The sequence below is a fragment of the Myxocyprinus asiaticus genome, chromosome 6, assembly GCF_019703515.2.
Source record: "Myxocyprinus asiaticus isolate MX2 ecotype Aquarium Trade chromosome 6, UBuf_Myxa_2, whole genome shotgun sequence".
Lineage (NCBI taxonomy): Eukaryota > Metazoa > Chordata > Actinopteri > Cypriniformes > Catostomidae > Myxocyprinus > Myxocyprinus asiaticus.
The window spans coordinates 5,129,164-5,149,056 of NC_059349.1; the positions used below are offsets into that span (position 1 = coordinate 5,129,164).

Consider the following 19,893-nt stretch of genomic DNA (forward strand, 5'->3'; position numbering starts at 1 on the left):
AAAATACTTATCTAGCAATTAGTCAGTGCTTTACTATTACCTTTTTTAAGCATCAATTTCTTTAATAGTAAGTGTTCCTAAAACATTAATAAACACATTAAGCATAAATGTGTATCCAGTTCACTCATCAGATATTTGATATCTATAAATGAATTTACTATGAATTTATGCTTTCTTAATGTTCTCATAAACACTTCTTTACCACTGGTTTGCATCAACTAAAATATATCAATTAGATATGATTAACAAGTTATAAAAAAATTAAAAAAAAACATTATCAAACTGCCTATATAAATGTATTAAACAATAATAAATAATTTGCTAAAGTGAATAAAAAAACAAAAATGAAATCTGATGAGAGTGCAAGCACACAACACTCAGTGAAAAGCACACCAACAACAGTCTATGACACAGACAGGCCCCCTCTACCCTTTGCCTCCAGCTCCTGCAACAAGATAAAAGAAAAATCAAAACAAATAATCAAAGTGGACTAGTTATCACAAACCAAGACACCAACATATACACTGGAGGTCAAAGGTTTGGAATAATGTACAGATTTTGCTCTTATGGAAAGAAATTGGTACTTTTATTCACCAAAGTGGCATTCAACTGATCACAATGTATAGTCAGGACATTAATAACATGAAAAATTACTTTTACAATTTGATTTTTTTTACTTAAACTACAAAGAGTTCTCATCAAAAAAATCCTCCAAGTGCAGCAATGACTGCTTTGCAGATCCTTGGCATTCCAGCTGTCAGTTTGTCCAGATACTCATGTGACATTTCACCCCACACTTCCTGTAGCACTTGCCATAGATAGTCTTGTTGGGCACTTCTCACGCACCTTACAGTCTAGCTGATCCCACAAAAGCTCAATGGAGTTAAGATCCATAACACTCTTTTCCAATTATCTGTTGTCCAATGTCTGTGTTTCTTTGCCCACTCTAACCTTTTCTTTTTGTTTTTCTGTTTCAAAAGTGGCTTTTTCTTTGCAATTCTTCCCATAAGGCCTGCGCCCCTGAGTCTTCTCTTTACTGTTGTAAATGAAACTGGTGTTGAGCAGGTAGAATTCAATGAAGCTGTCAGCTGAGGACATGTGAGACATCTATTTCTCAAACTAGAGACTCTGATGTACTTATCCTCTTGTTTAGTTGTATCTGGGCCTTCCACATCTCTTTCTGTCTTTGTTAGAGCCAGTTGTCCTTTGTCTTTGAAGACTGTAGTGAACACCTTTGTATGAAATCTTCAGTTTTTTGGCAATTTTAAGCATTGTATAGCCTTTGTTCCTCAAAACAAGGATTGACTGACGAGTTTCTATGGAAAGCTGTTTCTTTTTTGCCATTTTTGACCTAATGTTGACCTTAAGACATGCCAGTATATTGCATACTGTGGCAACTCAAAAGCAAACACAAAGACAATGTTAAGCTTCATTTAACGAACCAAATAGCTTTCAACTGTGTTTGATATAATGGCAAGTGATTTTCTAGTACCAAATTAGCATGATTACTCAAACATAAGGTGTTTGAGTGATGGCTGCTGTCTAGATTTGATCAAAAATGACTTTTTTAAAATAGTGATGGTGCTGTTTTTCACATCAGTAATGTCCTGACTATACTTTGTGATCAGTTGAATGCCACTTTGGTGAATTAAAGTACCAATTTCCTTCCGAAACAGCAAAATCCGTACATTCCACACTTTTGCCGCTAGTGTGTGTGTGTGTGTGTGTGTGTGTGTATATATATATATATATATATATATATATATATATATATATATATACACACACACACACACAGTGGTGTGAAAAAGTGTTTGCCCTCTTCCTGATTTCTTATTTTTTGCATGTTTGTCAAACTTAAATGTTTCAGATCATCAAACAAGTTTAAATAATAGTCAAAGATAACACAAGTAAACACAAAATGCAGTTTTTAAATGAAGGTTGTTATTATTGAGGGAAAACAAAATCCAAACCTACATGGCCCAGTGTGAAAAAGTGTTTGCCCCACCTGTTAAAACATAACTGTGGTTTATCACACCTGAGTTCAATTTCTCTAGCCACACCCAGGCCTGATTACTGCCACACCTGTTCTCAATCAAGAAATCACTTAAATAGGACCTGCCTGACAAAGTGAAGTAGATCAAAAGACCTTCAAAAGCTAGACATCATGCCGAGATCCAAAGAAATTCAGGAACAAATGAGAAACAAAGTAATTGAGATCTATCAGTCTGGAAAAGGTTATAAAGCCATTTCTAAAGCTTTGGGACTCCAGAGAACCACAGTGAGAGCCATTATCCACAAATGGCGAAAAACATGGAACAGTGGTGAACCTTCCCAGGAGTGGCCGGCCGACCAAAATTACCCCAAGAGCGCAGCGACGACTCATCCAAGAGGTCACAAAAGACCCCACAACAATATCCAAAGAACTGCAGGCCTCACTTGCCTCAGTTAAGGTCAGTGTTCATGACTCCACCATAAGAAAGAGACTGGGCAAAAATGGCCTGCATGGCAGAGTTCCAAGACGAAAACCACTGCTGAGCAAAAAGAACATTAAGGCTCATCTCATTTTTGCCAGAAAACATCTTGATGATCCCCAAGACTTTTGGGAAAATACTCTGTGGACTGACGAGACAAAAGTTGAACATTTTGGAAGGTGTGTGTCCCATTACATCTGGCGTAAAAGTAACACCGCATTTCAGAAAAAGAACATCATACCAACAGTAAAATATGGTGGTGGTAGTGTGATGGTCCGGGGCTGTTTTGCTGCTTCAGGACCTGGAAGACTTACTGTGATAAATGGAACCATGAATTCTGCTGTCTACCAAAAAATCCTGAAGGAGAATGTCCGGCCATCTGTTCGTGACCTCAAGCTGAAGCGAACTTGGGTTCTGCAGCAGGACAATGATCCAAAACACACCAGCAAGTCCACCTCTGAATGGCTGAAGAAAAACAAAATGAAGACTTTGGAGTGGCCTAGTCAAAGTCCTGACCTGAATCCTATTGAGATGCTGTGGCATGACCTTAAAAAGGCAGTTCATGCTCGAAAACCCTCCAATGTGGCTGAATTACAACAATTCTGCAAAGATGAGTGGGCCAAAATTCCTCCACAGCGCTGTAAAAGACTCATTGCAAGTTATCGCAAACGCTTGATTGCAGTTGTTGCTGCTAAGGGTGGCCCAACCAGTTATTAGGTTTAGGGGGCAATCACTTTTTCACACAGGGCCATGTAGGTTTGGATTTTGTTTTCCCTTAATAATAACAACCTTCATTTAAAAACTGCATTTTGTGTTTACTTGTGTTATCTTTGACTAATATTTAAACTTGTTTGATGATCTGAAACATTTAAGTGTGACAAATATGGAAAAAAATAAGAAATCAGGAAGGGGGCAAACACTTTTTCACACCACTGTGTGTGTATATATATATACACACACTACCGGTCAAAAATTTTGAAACACTTGACTGAAATGTCTCTCATGATCTTACAAATCTTTTGGTCTGAAGGCGTATGCTTAAATGTTTGAAATTAGTTTTGTAGACAAAAATATAATTGCGCCACTATATTAATTTATTTCATTATAAAACTAAACTTTTATAAAAAAAAAAAAAAAAAAAGTTTTTGAAATTGATTACTTGGACCAAATAATAAAGAAAAGCAGCCAATAAGTGCCCAACATAGATGGGAACTCCTTCAATACTGTTTAAAAAGCATCCCAGGGTGATACCTCAAGAAGTTGGTTGAGAAAATGTCAAGAGTACATGTCTGCAAATTCTAGGCAAAGGGTGACTACTTTGAAGATGCTAAAATATAACACAGTTTGTATATACACATGTATATGTGTGTGTGTGTGTGTATATATATATATATATATATATATATATATATATATATATATATATATATACAGTTGTGCTCAAAAGTTTGCATACCCTGGCAGAAATTGTGAAATTTTGGCATTGATTTTGAAAATATGACTGATCATGCAAAAAAACTGTATTTTATTTAAGAATAGTGATCATATGAAGCCATTTATTATCACATAGTTGTTTGGCTCCTTTTTAAATCATAATGATAACAGAAATCACCCAAATGGCCCTGATCAAAAGTTTACATACCCTTGAATGTTTGGCCTTGTTACAGACACACAAGGTGACACACATAGGTTTAAATGGTAATTAAAGGTTAATTTCCCACACCTGTGGCTTTTTAAATTGCAATTAGTGTCTGTGTATAAATAGTCAATGAGTTTGTTAGCTCACGTGGATGCACTGAGAAGGCTAGATACTGAGCCATGGGGAGCAGAAAAGAACTGTCAAAAGACCTGCATAACAAGGTAATGGAACTTTATAAAGATGGAAAAGGATATAAAAAGATATCCAAAGCCTTGAAAATGCCAGTCAGTACTGTTCAATCACTTATTAAGAAGTGGAAAATTCGTGGATCTCTTGATACCAAGCCAAGGTCAGGTAGACCAAGAAAGATTTCAGCCACAACTGCCAGAAGAATTGTTCGGGATACAAAGAAAAACCCATAGGTAACCTCAAGAGAAATACAGGCTGCTCTGGGAAAAGACGGTGTGGTTGTTTCAAGGAGCACAATATGACGACACTTGAACAAAAATGAGCTGCATGGTCGAGTTACCAGAAAAAGCCTTTACTGCGCCAATGCCACAAAAAAGCCTGGTTACAATATGCCCGACAACACCTTGACACGTCTCACAGCTTCTGGCACACTGTAATTTGGAGTGACGAGACCAAAATAGTGCTTTATGGTCACAACCATAAGCGCTATGTTTGGAGAGGGGTCAACAAGGCCTATTGTGAAAAGAATACCATCCCCACTGTGAAGCATGGTGGTGGCTCACTGATGTTTTGGGGGTGTGTGAGCTCTAAAGGCATGGGGAATCTTGTGAAAATTGATAGCAAGATGAATGCAGCATGTTATCAGAAAATACTGGCATACAGTTTGCATTCTTCGGCCATCACAGTCTCCTGACCTTAATATCATTGAGCCACTCTGGGAAGATCTCAAATGTGCGGTTCATGCAAGACGACCAAAGACTTTGCATGACCTGGAGGCATTTTGCCAAGACGAATGGGCAGCTATACCACCTGCAAGAATTTGGGGCCTCATAGACAAATATTACAAAAGACTGTACGCTGTCATTGATGATAAAGGGGGCAATATACAGTATTAAGAACTAAGGGTATGCAGACTTTTGAACAGGGGTCATTTCATTTTTTTCTTTGTTGCCATGTTTTGTTTTATGATTGTGCCATTCTGTTATAACATACAGTTGAATATGAATCCCATAAGAAATAATAGAAATGTGTTTTGCCTGCTCACTCATTTTCTTTAAAAATAGTACATATATTACCAATTCTCCAAGGGTATGCAAACTTTTGTGCACAACTGTATATATACACACGTTTTAAAAAGAGCAAACCTCTTTTAACTAATTTATGTTATTTATTAAGGTTAATTTCACTCAGTTATTAGTATTTAGTAGTATTTTCTTATTTCATTTCAAAGAGAAAGAGAAGCTGGTAGATACTGTTTCAGATCCGGGTAGTACAGCGAACAGCACACACACACTTCGGTTCAGCTGTAAAGCTGTTTGTGTGATGTCTCGGCAGCAAACTCGTTGGGCAAAGCGATACCACTCTCCCGTTTTTGTTATGATTTCCAATAGATTCTTTCCACTCAGTGATGCAGCCACTGAAAAGCCTGTTGGAAGCACCCTGGTTATAGGTGATTCTATTATAAAGAACATGGAAAAAGAGACTCCAGCCACAATTGTAAAATTCCTTCCTAGAGCCAGAGCGTCTGACATTAAATTTACAAGTGCTTGCTAATGCTAAATGTAGATTTTCTAAGATTTTTATTTATGTCAGCTCTAATAATTATTATTATTATAATATTGGAAATTCTTTCATCAATCACTGTCATGTTGTTCCAAACTATATGGCTTTCTTCCATGCACCACAATTAAGGAGATGTTAGACAGAATGTTAGCCTTAGTCACCATTTACTTTCACTGCATGTTTTTTCCCTCCATATTTTAAAATGGAATGTTGACTGAGACTGTCAATCTCTAACATTCTGTCTAACATCTTTCGGGTTCCATAAACATGAAGGTGGGAAAATTATTAATATTAATTTATTGCTGAACTATCTGATGCTTGTCAGATCTGGACAAATCTGTCAATTAGAAGAAAGGTTTGGAGAACTTTCTAGTAATTATTACGGTGAAAAAATGTGAACAATGTTCCACAGGCCCTAATATACTGTATATGATGCTGTAAAATGATTCAAGATCAGGCTTTATTAATGCCTACTGTCGCTACTTCACAGCTTTTTAAAATCCTGCATGTATTCTTAGTTCAGGGTATTTACTGTATTTCCAGTGCCGAAAGAATTTAGATAATTAGTTCTGTACACTAAGGGTAAATGGCACCTTATATCTGTGTCCCATTCAAAAAACATTAAAAAAATTATGCATTTAATAACAATCACTGAATTAAAACCAGTAATGTAACGACAGGAACATCGCCCATTGTAACGAAGTAAAAGTAATTTGTTTCATTAGAAATGTTCTTGAGTAAGAGGGAAAAGTACCCTCAATTAAACATACTGATTAAATACATTTTCCCAAAAAAGTTACTCGGTAAATGTAATGGATGAAATGTAGCATGTTACTACCCACCTCTGCTAATAACATCCAGATTTGTTTCAAATACTCAGTAAGCCAAAAAGTTCTGAAGAACTTGATGTAGTCAGAAAATATAGATAAAGTCTTCACTAGAACTCTTGACAGTGTTGCCCCCCTTCGATTAAAGAAAATTAAAGAGAAAAGCCCCACACTATGGTACAATGATCACACTTATGCTCTCAAGAGAGCAGTTTGGAAAATGGAGCGCAAGTGGAAGATTACAAAATCAGAGGTGTGGGGGGCCTGGGTAGCTCAGCAAGTAAAGATGCTGACTACCACACCTGGAGTCGCAAGTTCAAATCCAGTGACTCCAGCCAGGCTTCCTAAGCAACCAATTGGCCTGGTTGCTAGAGTGGGTAGTGTCACATTGTGTTAACCTCCTCGTGGTCACTATAATGTGGTTCTTGCTCTCAGTGGGGCGTGTGGTGAGTTGTGCAATGCCACTGGGAATAGTGTGAAGCCTCCACACGCTCTATGCAGTAACGCGCTCAACAAGCCACATGATAAGATGCGTGGATTGACAGTCTCGCAGAGGCAACTGAGATTTGTCCTCCACCACCCAGATTGAGGTGAGTCACTACACCACCACGAGGACTTAGAGTGCATTGTGAATTGGGCATTCCAAATTGGGGAGAAAAGGGGAGGGGGAAAAAAGTAACTGTAGCCTGATTACAAGTATTTTAAAATGTAATTTAATCCAATTACAAGAACTTGATTTTTGTAATCTGATTGCAAAATCCAGATTACATGTAATTCATTACTACCCAGCACTGACCATGACTTGTGCTACACATAAATATCTAATATTGGCATTATATTCATGCTGTTTAGCCAGAGGAGAACTGGCCTCCACAGTAAGCCTGGTTTCCCCCAATGTTATTTTTCTCCATTAACCAACATCTTTTGGAGTTTTGTGTTCCTTGCCACCGTCGCCTTTAGCCTGCTCACTGGGGGTCTAAATATAAATATTATTTGCTTATCTATTTATTTTAAGGCATAATTTTACAATCACACTTTTTATCAAACCGCACAATTATGACTCTTAAGACATTACAGATATTACAGCTTCTTTTTCTGTTAAAGCATAATTTTCTGTAAAGCTGCACTGAAATGATGTGTTGTGTGAAATGTGCTAAACAAATAAAAATTACTTGGCTTTTTTTGTCTGAAAGAACAAAAAACATTCAGATTTATTACAAATGATTCACAAGTGGTAAGGAGCATGTGCAAATTTTTATCTTACCAACTAACACTGACTTTTATGTCAGAACAGCTTTACAATTAATGATTTACAAAAAAATTTGTTCTGCTTGTGTTTATGTTCAGTTTCATATGACTTATTACAGCTAAAGAGCCAAGAGCAGTGAATGTATGTTCCCTTTTGTCTTACCACAGCATTGGTTATAAAAGCAGTATAAAGTTGATTTATTACATAGGACATGTAGGCCTACTGTGCGTGGGCTTTCTACGGGTACTCCAAGGTTTAATAAAATAAAATAAAGAAATAAATAATATATGCCATATGTGATGTGTAGTCCAAACTGGATAATGACCTAAAATAAGTTTGACACCGCTGTTCTACATTGTTTAATCACCATACAATTATTAATACATGAATATTAATCACAACAGCCTTGTCCGAGATCCTCCACTATCCCAGTGATGCTTAATCAGTTTGCATGTGGATGAAAGATATCATTATTCATTGATTTTTGATGACTAATTGAATACAAGTAAAATATTTAATTATTTTTGGGAATCTATTTAAATATTAAGAAAATATTTATTAATAACACTCTCCGAGCACTTTATTAAGAACACTATGATCCTAATAAAGTGCCCAACGTAGTCTTCCGCTGTTGTAGCCCATCCGCCTCAAGGTTCGTCGTTTTGTGCATTCTGAGATGCTATTCTGCTCACTTAGAGCAGTTATCTAAATTTCTGTCAGCTCGACCCATTCTGGCCAATCTCCGTTGACCTCTCTCATCAACAAGGTGTTTCCATCCACAGAGCTGCCACTAACTGAATGTTTTTTGTTTTTGGCACCATTCTGAGTGAACTCTAGAGACTGATGTGTGAAAATAACAGGATATCAGTAGTTACCAGAAGTACTCAATCCAGCCTAGCACCAACAATCATGCCACAGTCGAAATCACTGATATCACATTTTTCCCCATTCTGATGGTTGATTAACTGAAGCTCCTGACCCGTATCTGCATAATTTTATGCATTGCACTGCTGCCACACAACTGGTTGACTAGATAATCGCATGAATAAGTAGGTGTACAGATGTTCCTAATAATGTGATAGGTGAATGTACAGTGCATCCAGAAAGTATTCACAGTGCTTCACTTTTTCCACATTTTGTTATGTTACAGCCTTATTCCAAAATGGATTAAATTAATTATTTTCCTCAAAATTCTACAAACAATACCCCATAATGACAACATGAAAGAATTTTTTTTGAAATCTTTGCAAATTTATTAAAAATAAAAAACGGGGAAAAAAAAAAATTACATGTACATAAGTACTCGGAGCCGCCTCAATACTTTGTTGAAGCACCTTTGGCACCAATTACAGCCTCAAGTCTTTTTGAGTATGATGCTACAAGCTTGGCACACCTATTTTTGGGCAGTTTCTCCCATTCTTTGCAGGACCTCTCAAGATCCATCAGGTTGGATGGGGAGCGTCGGTGCACAGCCATATTCAGATCTCTCCAGAGATGTTCAATCGGGTTCAAGTCTGGGCTCTGGCTGGGCCACTCAAGAACATTCACAGAGTTGTCCCGTAGCCACTCCTTTGTTATCTTGGCTGTGTGCTTAGGGTTGTTGTCCTGTTGGAAGATGAACCTTCACCCCAGTCTGAGGTCCAGAGCGCTCTGGAGCAGGTTTTAATCAAGGATGTCTCTGTACATTGCTGCATTCATCTTTCCCTCAATCCTGACTAGTCTCCCAGTTCCTGCCGCTGAAAAACATCCCCACAGCATGATGCTGCCACCACCATGCTTCACTGTAGGGATGGTATTGGCCAGGTGATGAGCGGTGCCTGGTTTCCTCAGACATGACGCTTGCCATTCAGGCCAAAGAGTTCAATCTTTGTTTCATCAGACCAGAGAATTTTGTTTCTCATGGTCTGAGAGTCCTACAGGTGCCTTTTGGCAAACTCCAGGCAGGCTGTCATGTGCCTTTTACTGAGGAGTGGCTTCCATCTGGCCACTCTACCATACAGGCCTGATTGGTGGAGTGCTGCAGAGATGGTTGTTCTTCTGGAAGGTTCTCCTCTCTCCACAGAGAAACACTGGAGCTCTGTCAGAGTGACCATTGGGTTCTTGGTCACCTCCCTGACTAAGGCCCTTCTCCCTCGATCACTCAGTTTGGCTGGGCGGCCAGCTCTAGGAAGAGTCCTGGTGGTTCCAAACTTCTTCCATTTACATATGATGGAGGCCATTGTGCTCAATGGGACCTTCAATGCTGCAGAAATTTTTCTGTACCCTTCCCCAGATCTGTGCCTCGATGCAATCCTTGTCTCGGAGGTCTACAGACAATTCATTGGACTTCATTGCTTGGTTTGTGCTCTGACATGCACTGTTAACTGTGGGACCTTATATAGACAGGTGTGTGCCTTTCCATATCATGTCCAATCAACTGAATTTACCACAGGTGGACTCCAATCAAGTTGTAGAAACATCTCAAGGATGATCAGTGGAAACAGGATGCACCTGAGCTCAATTTTGGTCGTCATGGCAAAGGCTGTGAATACTTATGTACATGTGATTTTTTTTCATTTTTTATTTTTAATACATTTGCAAAGATTTCAAACAAACTTCTTTCACATTGTCATTATGGGGTATTGTTTGTAGAATTTTGAGGAAAATAATTAATTTAATCCATTTTGGAATATGACTGTAACATAACAAAATGTGGAAAAAGTGAAGCGCTGTGAATACCTTCCGGATGCACTGTATATTATAAAGTAAAAAAGAAAAACAGAAGCATAGATAGTTCATATTTTTTTTTCTAAATCCAAACCTGATTTCTTTATGCTTTTTTGCTCTCACCTCACAATCGCTGCGGCATCATCTCTTCCCCACTTTAATGAAAGGCGGAAAAAAGAAAACCAGAGGGAAAAAAAAGTCATTTTATTGGCAGTACAGTTAAAATAGTCTGAAGGAACTCAAGCATGAATGCTGTTGCTTGATCTTTTAATATACTTAAAGCGCACTTGACAAACTTTTGCTAATGTCCTTTAATCCTAAAAATGCCCCTGGAAATAATTATATATTAAACATTAATTTAGTTAATGGGCACATTGGACTCAAGATGGCGCAGAGTATGGCTGCTGCGTTACGAGCTCCGACACAACATTGTAGTGTTTTGTTTGTTTTGTTTACAATTCTTATGTTTTTTGTCTTGGGTGTTGTCTGCCTTATTGTCTACGACAGACAAACACTTTTGGACATTGGTTCTACAATTACACACCGTAAACCGGACTTCAAATTCCTCAATGCCGACCCGCTGTTTACAAACACACCAGTGGAGCCCTTTGTCTGGGATTCCCGGCCACAGAAACGCAAAAGGAAAAGGGGAAACAGAGCCGGCGTTCTCATCAGAGTAAGACGTCGCGCAAATCGACCCCCACTACCCAGTATTCTACTGGCAAATGTTCAATCTCTGGACAACAAGCTCTGCCAGCTGAGAGCGCGGATCTCTTTCCAACAAGAGACGAGGGACTACTGCATTATCTACCTTACAGAAACTTGGATGTCTGCGGAGATTCCAGACTCAGCCATTGAACCCGCGGGGTTCTCCGTGCACCGAGCAGACAAAGCGAAAGACCTCTCAGGTAAAAGCAGAGGTGGTGGTGTATGTTTTATGTTGGGCCTCATGTATTAAGATAGAAGACAAAGGCAGGCCTAACAGTCATAAAAAACATTCCTCAAGCCCCCTCCTTTTAAGTCAGATGTTGTACTGATAAAAATCGCGCCAAAATCAAACAAAGGGAGTCCAAAAAAGACTACAGATCCATGAAGCCTTACCCTCTAAAGGATCGAGCTCTCAACTCCTATTGGATGAGGCACACAACAGAACGTCCCTCAAACATGACATCATCAGGACTTCAAATAATTCTGAAATGCTTCCAAAGTGGCTTCCGGCGACTTCGTTCACCGAATACGGACGTAGCTTTTTGCTGCTCTCCGGTGTAACCTCGTGGCATAAGGAAGTAATGTCCGACTTGAAACTGTAGCCATACAATCTCCATCTCGCTGGACGAGTTGAGATTACCCTGTCTTCAACCAAACACTCTAACGGATCCGAAGGAGACCGCCGAGCAATTCGCATCTTCATCCGTTGGCCTACAGAAGTGAAGAGATTAAAGATTTCTCTTCCATCTTCAATCAAGTCGACATTTCTGAGTTCTCCGCCAGCCTGCCGAGAATCAACAGCTGTACCGCCCTCTGAGAATCAACAGCCGTACCGCCCACCGACAGCGCGAGGAAACGACCTCTCGTCATCACACGAGCCTCAAGGAACCGGGTCAAAGTTAAAGGACGGAGGAAAACACATTCTACCTGTGTCCTCATGCGATTCAAGTAAGAGGTTACGTCTGGGCAGAGATAGGATATTATAGTGTGTTATTCTTGTGTTTCAAGGTTTTTTGCTTGTACAGTTTACGGACCACCATGTCCGCTCATTATTAATACTCAGGGTATTAATTATCACGAATTTGTTTTGCTGTATTGTAGTCCAACCAAATTGGACTGTTGTGCATTTTCGCCATCGTGGGTGAGACAGCAACTGAGTTCATCCATTAAAGAGTCAAATAATAAGAGACTTTTACGAGCCCCGCTCGTAAAACCGCGTCTCTGAGTGATGAACACGGCTGCTTCATCTCCAGCTATCGCGAAATCAGCTTTCGGGCTGTCACTTAATCATCTCTCTCTCTCTCTCTCTCTCTCTCTCACTAACCACACTGACACACACACTGTCACACACACACACACTGTCACACACACACCTTATGTGTTTATAGGATTATTTTTATTTCCATATCTAATCATATCACTGTTTAGTTTGTAGTTGTAAGTCGGAAGTTTATTGACTGCATCGTATTAATTATTAATTGATTTTACTGCATAAATAAACTTTTGTTTATATTACAAAGAGAAGTGTTTTGGTTTGTTTTGCATACGCCTGTGTCATGCTGACGGGATGTCAGTGCTCGGATTCAAACCTTCATTCATTGTTTTTTTATTCGAAAATCGATATTCTTCGGATGTCGATTTTCCTAAGAAAACAATCTAATATTGAGACTGTTTTAATATTCGGTTATTAGTCCCTGATTTCAGGGTGGTGCCCCGTCAATGTTAATCCTTATTAATATTCTATTGATTTTTGATAATTGATAATTATCTTTGATTGAATTTGAATGATCAATAAGCTAGTGTTAACTTTAATGTTTCATCGACATTAACAATTAACGATTATCTTTGATAACTGTTGATTTAAAGGATTAAAAAAAAGCTAACATTGATTCTCATCAATGTTCTATTGATTTTAATAATTAATAATTATCTTTGATAATTATTAATTATTGCTAATAACCAAACTTGCTCCTAAACGTAGCACACTACATTTACTGGAGTCCCCTATATGAGGTTTTAATGAGTTAGATCCAATTAATTAATTTAAATATTGATTAATAACTACAGAAATAATTATTAATTATTTCTGATAGTAACACTGATCTAAACAACCAGTAAAGCCCTACATAATAATTGGTGCCCCGTGTGAGGCATCCTATGTGCCAGTTCTGTCACAGTGTGTATGCATAAGAATCCAAAGTAATAACTTGAAATCCTTACTTCAAAGTTTGGTTCTGTGTGACAATTTACTTCTCAAAACTTGCCAAACATAAGCCAGTGTGGTGTGAAAGTGCTCTTAAGAGTGAATTAGGGGTTGGAAAATGTACTATAGTCTGCTTAAAATCTGCTGTTGTTATTATTTAACTCCTAACGCTTTCATCTAAATGTTACAGAGAGGTGCCAAGTCACTTCACTGACGTCCACCAAAGAGAGAACACAGTGAAATTTGCACATTACATAACAGTAGACCGTAAGCCACAGGTCGAAGCCTCTCAACTGTGCTTTCCTGTTAGCATTATATCAACTGTAAAACAACAAGCTGTCAGAGCCACTATCACAAGAATTTTTACGGCCCCAATAAAATGAGTCACCAATCGCCCTGCGTGACTGGAGCTGAAGCTCCACAGAGGTTAGTCGACCCAGCATTGCAAGATGTAGTTGCTGCTGTCCTTCGTCTCTCCATAGAGGAGAGAGATAACCTTAACGGCTACAATATTAGTCGTTGTGATGAAGCATTGCAGGAACTAGTTGATTATGTCAACAACCCGGTCGGGAAGCCAATGCGCACAATCCTGGACCTTGTGGGCCAAATGTTCCTTCTTCATCACCGCAAAACCCAACTGCAAACCGCCGAGCACCAGGCCCAGCTCGCACAGCTGCAGAGCAGCTATCATGCGGTGCAGAGGGAAAATCTCAGCCTGCACCAAGAAATTAGGTGCACTCAAGCTGAGAAAGTCCAGGCACAGGAAGATAATGCCTGGATGCAGGAGGAAAATGAAGCCCTGCGCAGGCAGCTTCAAGCTGCCCAGCTAAAAGTAGAGTCAGATCAGGTAAGTGCAGCTGAAACGCACAGCACAACATCTGACATAGAAGAGGGCTCCCTTTTTAGCGATACGCGTAGAAATGTGCCCCTGAGAAACCCAGGGACACACACTAGGAGCCGAGCTGCCCCTGGGGGTACAGTCTCTGACTTCGTCCTCCAAGACACCTTTCAAAATCCTCCAGCGGCCCGCTGGTTGGATGCAGGTGCCCCTCCTTATAGTTGCCCTCCTCAGTCATTTTTCAGTCATGCCACCATGCGTTTCAAACCGACTGATTCCACACCACGAAGGGGAGACAATTATTTTCAAGCCCAGAGTGGTGTAAGCGGCTCAAATATCCCATTAGCCAGGGAGCTGTACGCAACCCGGGGTCCACCCCCACGCGTCGACTGGACTCCTTCCCCACCACGAAGGGGAGGAAGTCGTCCTCATCGCTATAGCGATCCGAGTGACTATGATGTTTCGGATGACTCGGACGACCCGTGGTCATACTGACACCAGCGCTTGCGCATCCGACAACTCGAGTCCCTCGCAGGGGACATAGAACGTTTTGACCCAAATAATCGAGATTCAAACATCGACAATTATCTTAGGGAAATTGAGTACTGCCTGATTGATTTGCCTTGCGCTTCCTCGCGCGAAAAACTCAAGCTCATATGGAAGACCACGGTAAGGAGTGTCCATGCGTTCATGGAAACGCTACCGACTGGTACACGAAACCGCTACTCAGCTCTGTGTAAAGCCCTACGCGAGGAGTATTCGCTGTATATCGACAAAGCCTCCGCTACCATAGCTGCTTTCGCCATCACCCAGAAGAGGCACGAGCCTCCGCGTGAGTATTATAGACGCCTGAGAGCCACGTACTTCCAAGGAAGTAACGCACCAGGTCTGGAGGAGGAACGAGCTTTCAAGTCTCTTTTCCTTCACAACCTCCACGAGTGCGTGCGATATGACGTCACAATGCACTGCAGAATGGGCAACCCCACCATGCAGGAAATCAGAAAGTACGCGCAACTGGCATGGGAGACATGCGTGCGCCCTGCCCGAGGGCACGAAGGCGACACCAGAGCCCTGGGGATCCAAGCCTCATATGCAGACCTAGCGCTTGAAGGCAACGAAATGCCTCGCGTTAAGGTGAATGCTAGAACCGGACCCCAGAGGCGCCGATCACCCCGCCAGCAGGGTAAGCAACAGAACCAGGGGGGTGGTAACCAGACACACCCCCAGGGTCACGGCAGGCCTAAACAACAAAACGTTCGCCGGCCGAAAGGAAATGCGTGTTTCAAACGAAAACCCAAACAAGAAGGTGAGTGGGTAGGAAAGGTTTCAAATCCCCTCAGAGAACAAGATTTGAGAGAGGAAATGGAGGATATTAGGAGACGCTTGACTGAGTTAGTAACTAAGATTGACGTGCTCCGTTGTTCACCAGGTTCGTCGACCTCCTCAAAGGAACACGGCGCTGAAACCTCGTCAGTATGATTAGACGATGTACCCCCTCCCGTTAACGCCAAAGTTTACTTTGTAGGTCGGGAAAAGGGGAACAGTGTCCAAGTTGCTCCCCAAAACAGTCACTCCTAACATGCCACACCCTCCTTTTCTGACCTTCTTGGGCAATCTGTACCGTAAGGGCAACGCCTGACATGGGGGTCATTCAACTCCCACGCACTACTCAACACCGGTTCCGAAATAGTCTGATGGGTTCCAACACCTTCGCAGAGGTGGCTAGAGCAAAGCTCTCCCTTGGCAAACCGTTATAGACAGAGACCTGCAACGTAAGCATCACAAGCTACACACAAGATAGGTCGTCTATCACAAAACGGGCCTGGATTGACACCTTTCAAGGGATGATGCTAACATACCCTGTTTACATATGTCCCATAAATACGGAACCACTGTTAGTTGGCCAGGACCTACTGAACCGATTGGCTCCGCTCATTGACTGCCGTCGTGGACACGTGGGCTCAGGTTGACATACCGAGACCACTTGGTCCAGAAAATAGTTCGCCAGCTTCAGATACACACGTCGCCATCGTCCAAAAATCCAGCAGAGACGACGACTCCAATAAGAACAATTACAGGGCCTGGGTAAAACCCTTCAGGGTACTATAGTCACTGTAAATTTGCAATCCATTCTTATCAATAAAACTTTGCACTCTTTAGGGACTTTGTCAGAGAAAACAACTTATGCGTGTATCGTTAAAGATCTAATGCAGGACCTCCTCAGGGAAATTAGTTCCTCAGTCAACAGTCTGAGTGGTGGAAGGATTCCAGCTTACCTGGTCTCCCTAGACCTTGTCGAACAAATCCTTAGATCTGCTACTATCTCCGTTGTGCAACCTTCACAGATACACATGGCATATAGTTTTGGCATTGAAATTCCAATCCATGTAAATCCTCAGAACCTCAAAATAGGATTTATCCTCAATCTACCGTCATAGGCAGAATATGTATAGACTAAAATCTGTATTTAATGTTGGTTTTCAGAGAGGTAATGCACACATTCACCTCAAAACACCACCAACACTCGCCTACCATGATGAGGACCCCTCGCTCTACCTTATCTCTAACCTAAACGTGTACTAAGACAAAGTACACTCATTGGATTTGTCAAAACGCAACCCCTTTGTTAGAGAGGTGACTAACTACCTCTGCGGCCAAAGAGCTGAATTCCATGAACAAGTGTCATGATAGCATGTCCATCAAAGATGAAGGAACAGAGACAAAGGTAGAGCGAGCAGGCAGTTGCTGGCTCGTTAACACACCAGCCACCGAAGTCATACGACTGCCATGACACAGCCACTAAACTAAGGCCACTAAACCAAGGCTACCAAACCAAACGGTGTTCTTAATGGTTCCCCAAGGAGCCAGCGTGCACACTGATGATATTGTCCTCCATCATCTCAATGTCAACAAACATGACGCAGAAATTGAGATCATGGACGCATTTAGAGATCACAGCCTCACCGTTGATGACACCCTTCAACAGCAGCTTCAGGCTGAAGGGATGGAATTAGTGAAGTTCAGTCTCAAACCGACTGGCTTGACCGCTATGTTTCATAGTCACATAAGCAGATCGTCATCTTACCAAGAACACCCTATCAGTTTGGTTGCCCTCTGGCTCCTCCTTAGTGGTTGGATCATCATCTCAATTATTGCACACGCCATGTACAGGTACATTCAACACCTATAGGCCAGACTGGACTCACTTCTCATACAGCCGCATTTTACACACCAGTCTGAGCCCATCACACAGGTTAACTCCATCATTTCCAAGGATAAGCCTTTTAACCTTTAACCCTCCTTTCCTCTAACATTTTGTTCCTAGTAACCAATGTCAGGTTCTACTTTGATTTTGTGTTATGACCAAAGAACAACAAAGGATTGTGTTATGGTTAATGCTGTGCCTTCCAATAACTTGAAATGTTTATGTGTGATGAATGTAGTTTTAGAATTATCTAGAAGTTCTATGCCCAGATGTGCCTCAATCTCTGTCCAGACGATAAAACCTCTGTGAACTCTAATGAACTGTATGGACTGTGCAACCATTTCTCTTTCCTATCAGGAATACATGGATGGCGTAACCCACAGGTTACTGTGAACCGACAAGAACTGTTCGGCCCTTCAGTTGCTCTAAAGATGCTGGACAACAACCAACTCTTCAGAACAAAGGGGGGAATGTTGGGCCTCATGTATTAAGATAGAAGACAAAGGCAGGCCTAACAGTCATAAAAAACATTCCTCAAGCCCCCTCCTTTTAAGTCAGATGTTGTACTGATAAAAATCGCGCCAAAATCAAACAAAGGGAGTCCAAAACAGACTACAGATCCATGAAGCCTTGCCCTCTAAAGGATCGAGCTCTCAACTCCTATTGGATGAGGCACACAACAGAACGTCCCTCAAACATGACATCATCAGGACTTCAAATAATTCTGAAATGCTTCCAAAGTGGCTTCCGGCGACTTCGTTCACCGAATACGGACGTAGCTTTTTGCTGCTCTCCGGTGTAACCTCGTGGCATAAGGAAGTAATGTCCGACTTGAAACTGTAGCCATACAATCTCCATCTCGCTGGACGAGTTGAGATTACCCTGTGTTCAACCAAACACTCTAACGGATCCGAAGGAGACCGCCGAGCAATTCGCATCTTCATCCGTTGGCCTACAGAAGTGAAGAGATTAAAGATTTCTCTTCCATCTTCAATCAAGTCGACATTTCTGAGTTCTCCGCCAGCCCGCCGAGAATCAACAGCCGTACCGCCCTCTGAGAATCAACAGCCGTACCGCCCGCCGACAGCGCGAGGAAACGACCTCTCGTCATCACACGAGCCTCAAGGAACCGGGTCAAAGTTAAAGGACGGAGGAAAACACATTCTACCTGTGTCCTCATGCGATTCAAGTAAGAGGTTACGTCTGGGCAGAGATAGGATATTATAGTGTGTTATTCTTGTGTTTCAAGGTTTTTTGCTTGTACAGTTTACGGACCGCCATGTCCGCTCATTATTAATACTCAGGGTATTAATTATCACGAATTTGTTTTGCTGTATTGTAGTCCAACCAAATTGGACTGTTGTGCATTTTCGCCATCGCGGGTTAGACAGCAACTGAGTTCATCCATTAAAGAGTCAAATAACAAGAGACTTTTACGAGCCCCGCTCGTAAAACCGCGTCTCTGAGTGATGAACACGGCTGCTTCATCTCCAGCTATCGCGAAATCAGCTTTCGGGCTGTCACTTAATCATCTCTCTCTCTCTCTCTCTCTCTCTCTCTCTCTCTCTCTCTCACTAACCACACTGACACACACACTGTCACACACACACACACTGACACACACACACCTTATGTGTTTATAGGATTATTTTTATTTCCATATCTAATCATATCACTGTTTAGTTTGTAGTTGTAAGTCGGAAGTTTATTGACTGCATCGTATTAATTATTAATTAATATTACTGCATAAATAAACTTTTGTTTATATTACAAAGAGAAGTGTTTTGGTTTGTTTTGCATACGCCTGTGTCATGCTGACGGGATGTCAGTGCTCGGATTCAAACCTTCCTTCATTGTTTTTTTATTCGAAAATCGATATTCTTCGGATGTCGATTTTCCTAAGAAAACAATCTAATATTTAGACTGTTTTAATATTCGGTTATTAGTCCCTGATTTCAGGGTGGTGCCCCGTCAATGTTAATCCTTATTAATATTCTATTGATTTTTGATAATTGATAATTATCTTTGATTGAATTTGAATGATCAATAAGCTAGTGTTAACTTTAATGTTTCATCGACGTTAACAATTAACGATTATCTTTGATAACTGTTGATTTAAAGGATTAAAAAAAAGCTAACATTGATTCTCATCAATGTTCTATTGATTTTAATAATTAATAATTATCTTTGATAATTATTAATTATTGCTAATAACCAAACTTGCTCCTAAACGTAGCACACTACATTTACTGGAGTCCCCTATATGAGGTTTTAATGAGTTAGATCCAATTA

At 40.7% G+C, this 19,893-nt stretch overlaps 2 protein-coding genes across 2 annotated transcripts in view; one reads left to right on the forward strand and one right to left on the reverse strand.

The window, feature by feature from the left end:
- Nucleotides 1-221: 221 nt before the first annotated feature.
- The window catches only part of LOC127442926 (gastrula zinc finger protein XlCGF8.2DB-like), a 32,775-nt gene continuing 13,103 nt past the window's right edge, over nt 222-19,893 (reverse strand). The window contains exon 4 of the mRNA XM_051701323.1: nt 222-445. Coding sequence (XP_051557283.1) covers nt 404-445 — 42 coding nt within the window. The 3' untranslated portion in view covers nt 222-403. The remainder of the gene's footprint in view (nt 446-19,893) is intronic.
- The window catches only part of LOC127442933 (uncharacterized), a 235,004-nt gene continuing 222,377 nt past the window's right edge, over nt 7,267-19,893 (forward strand). Inside the window, exon 1 of the mRNA XM_051701332.1 lies at nt 7,267-7,282. The gene's annotated coding sequence lies outside the window, so the exon portion shown is untranslated. The remainder of the gene's footprint in view (nt 7,283-19,893) is intronic.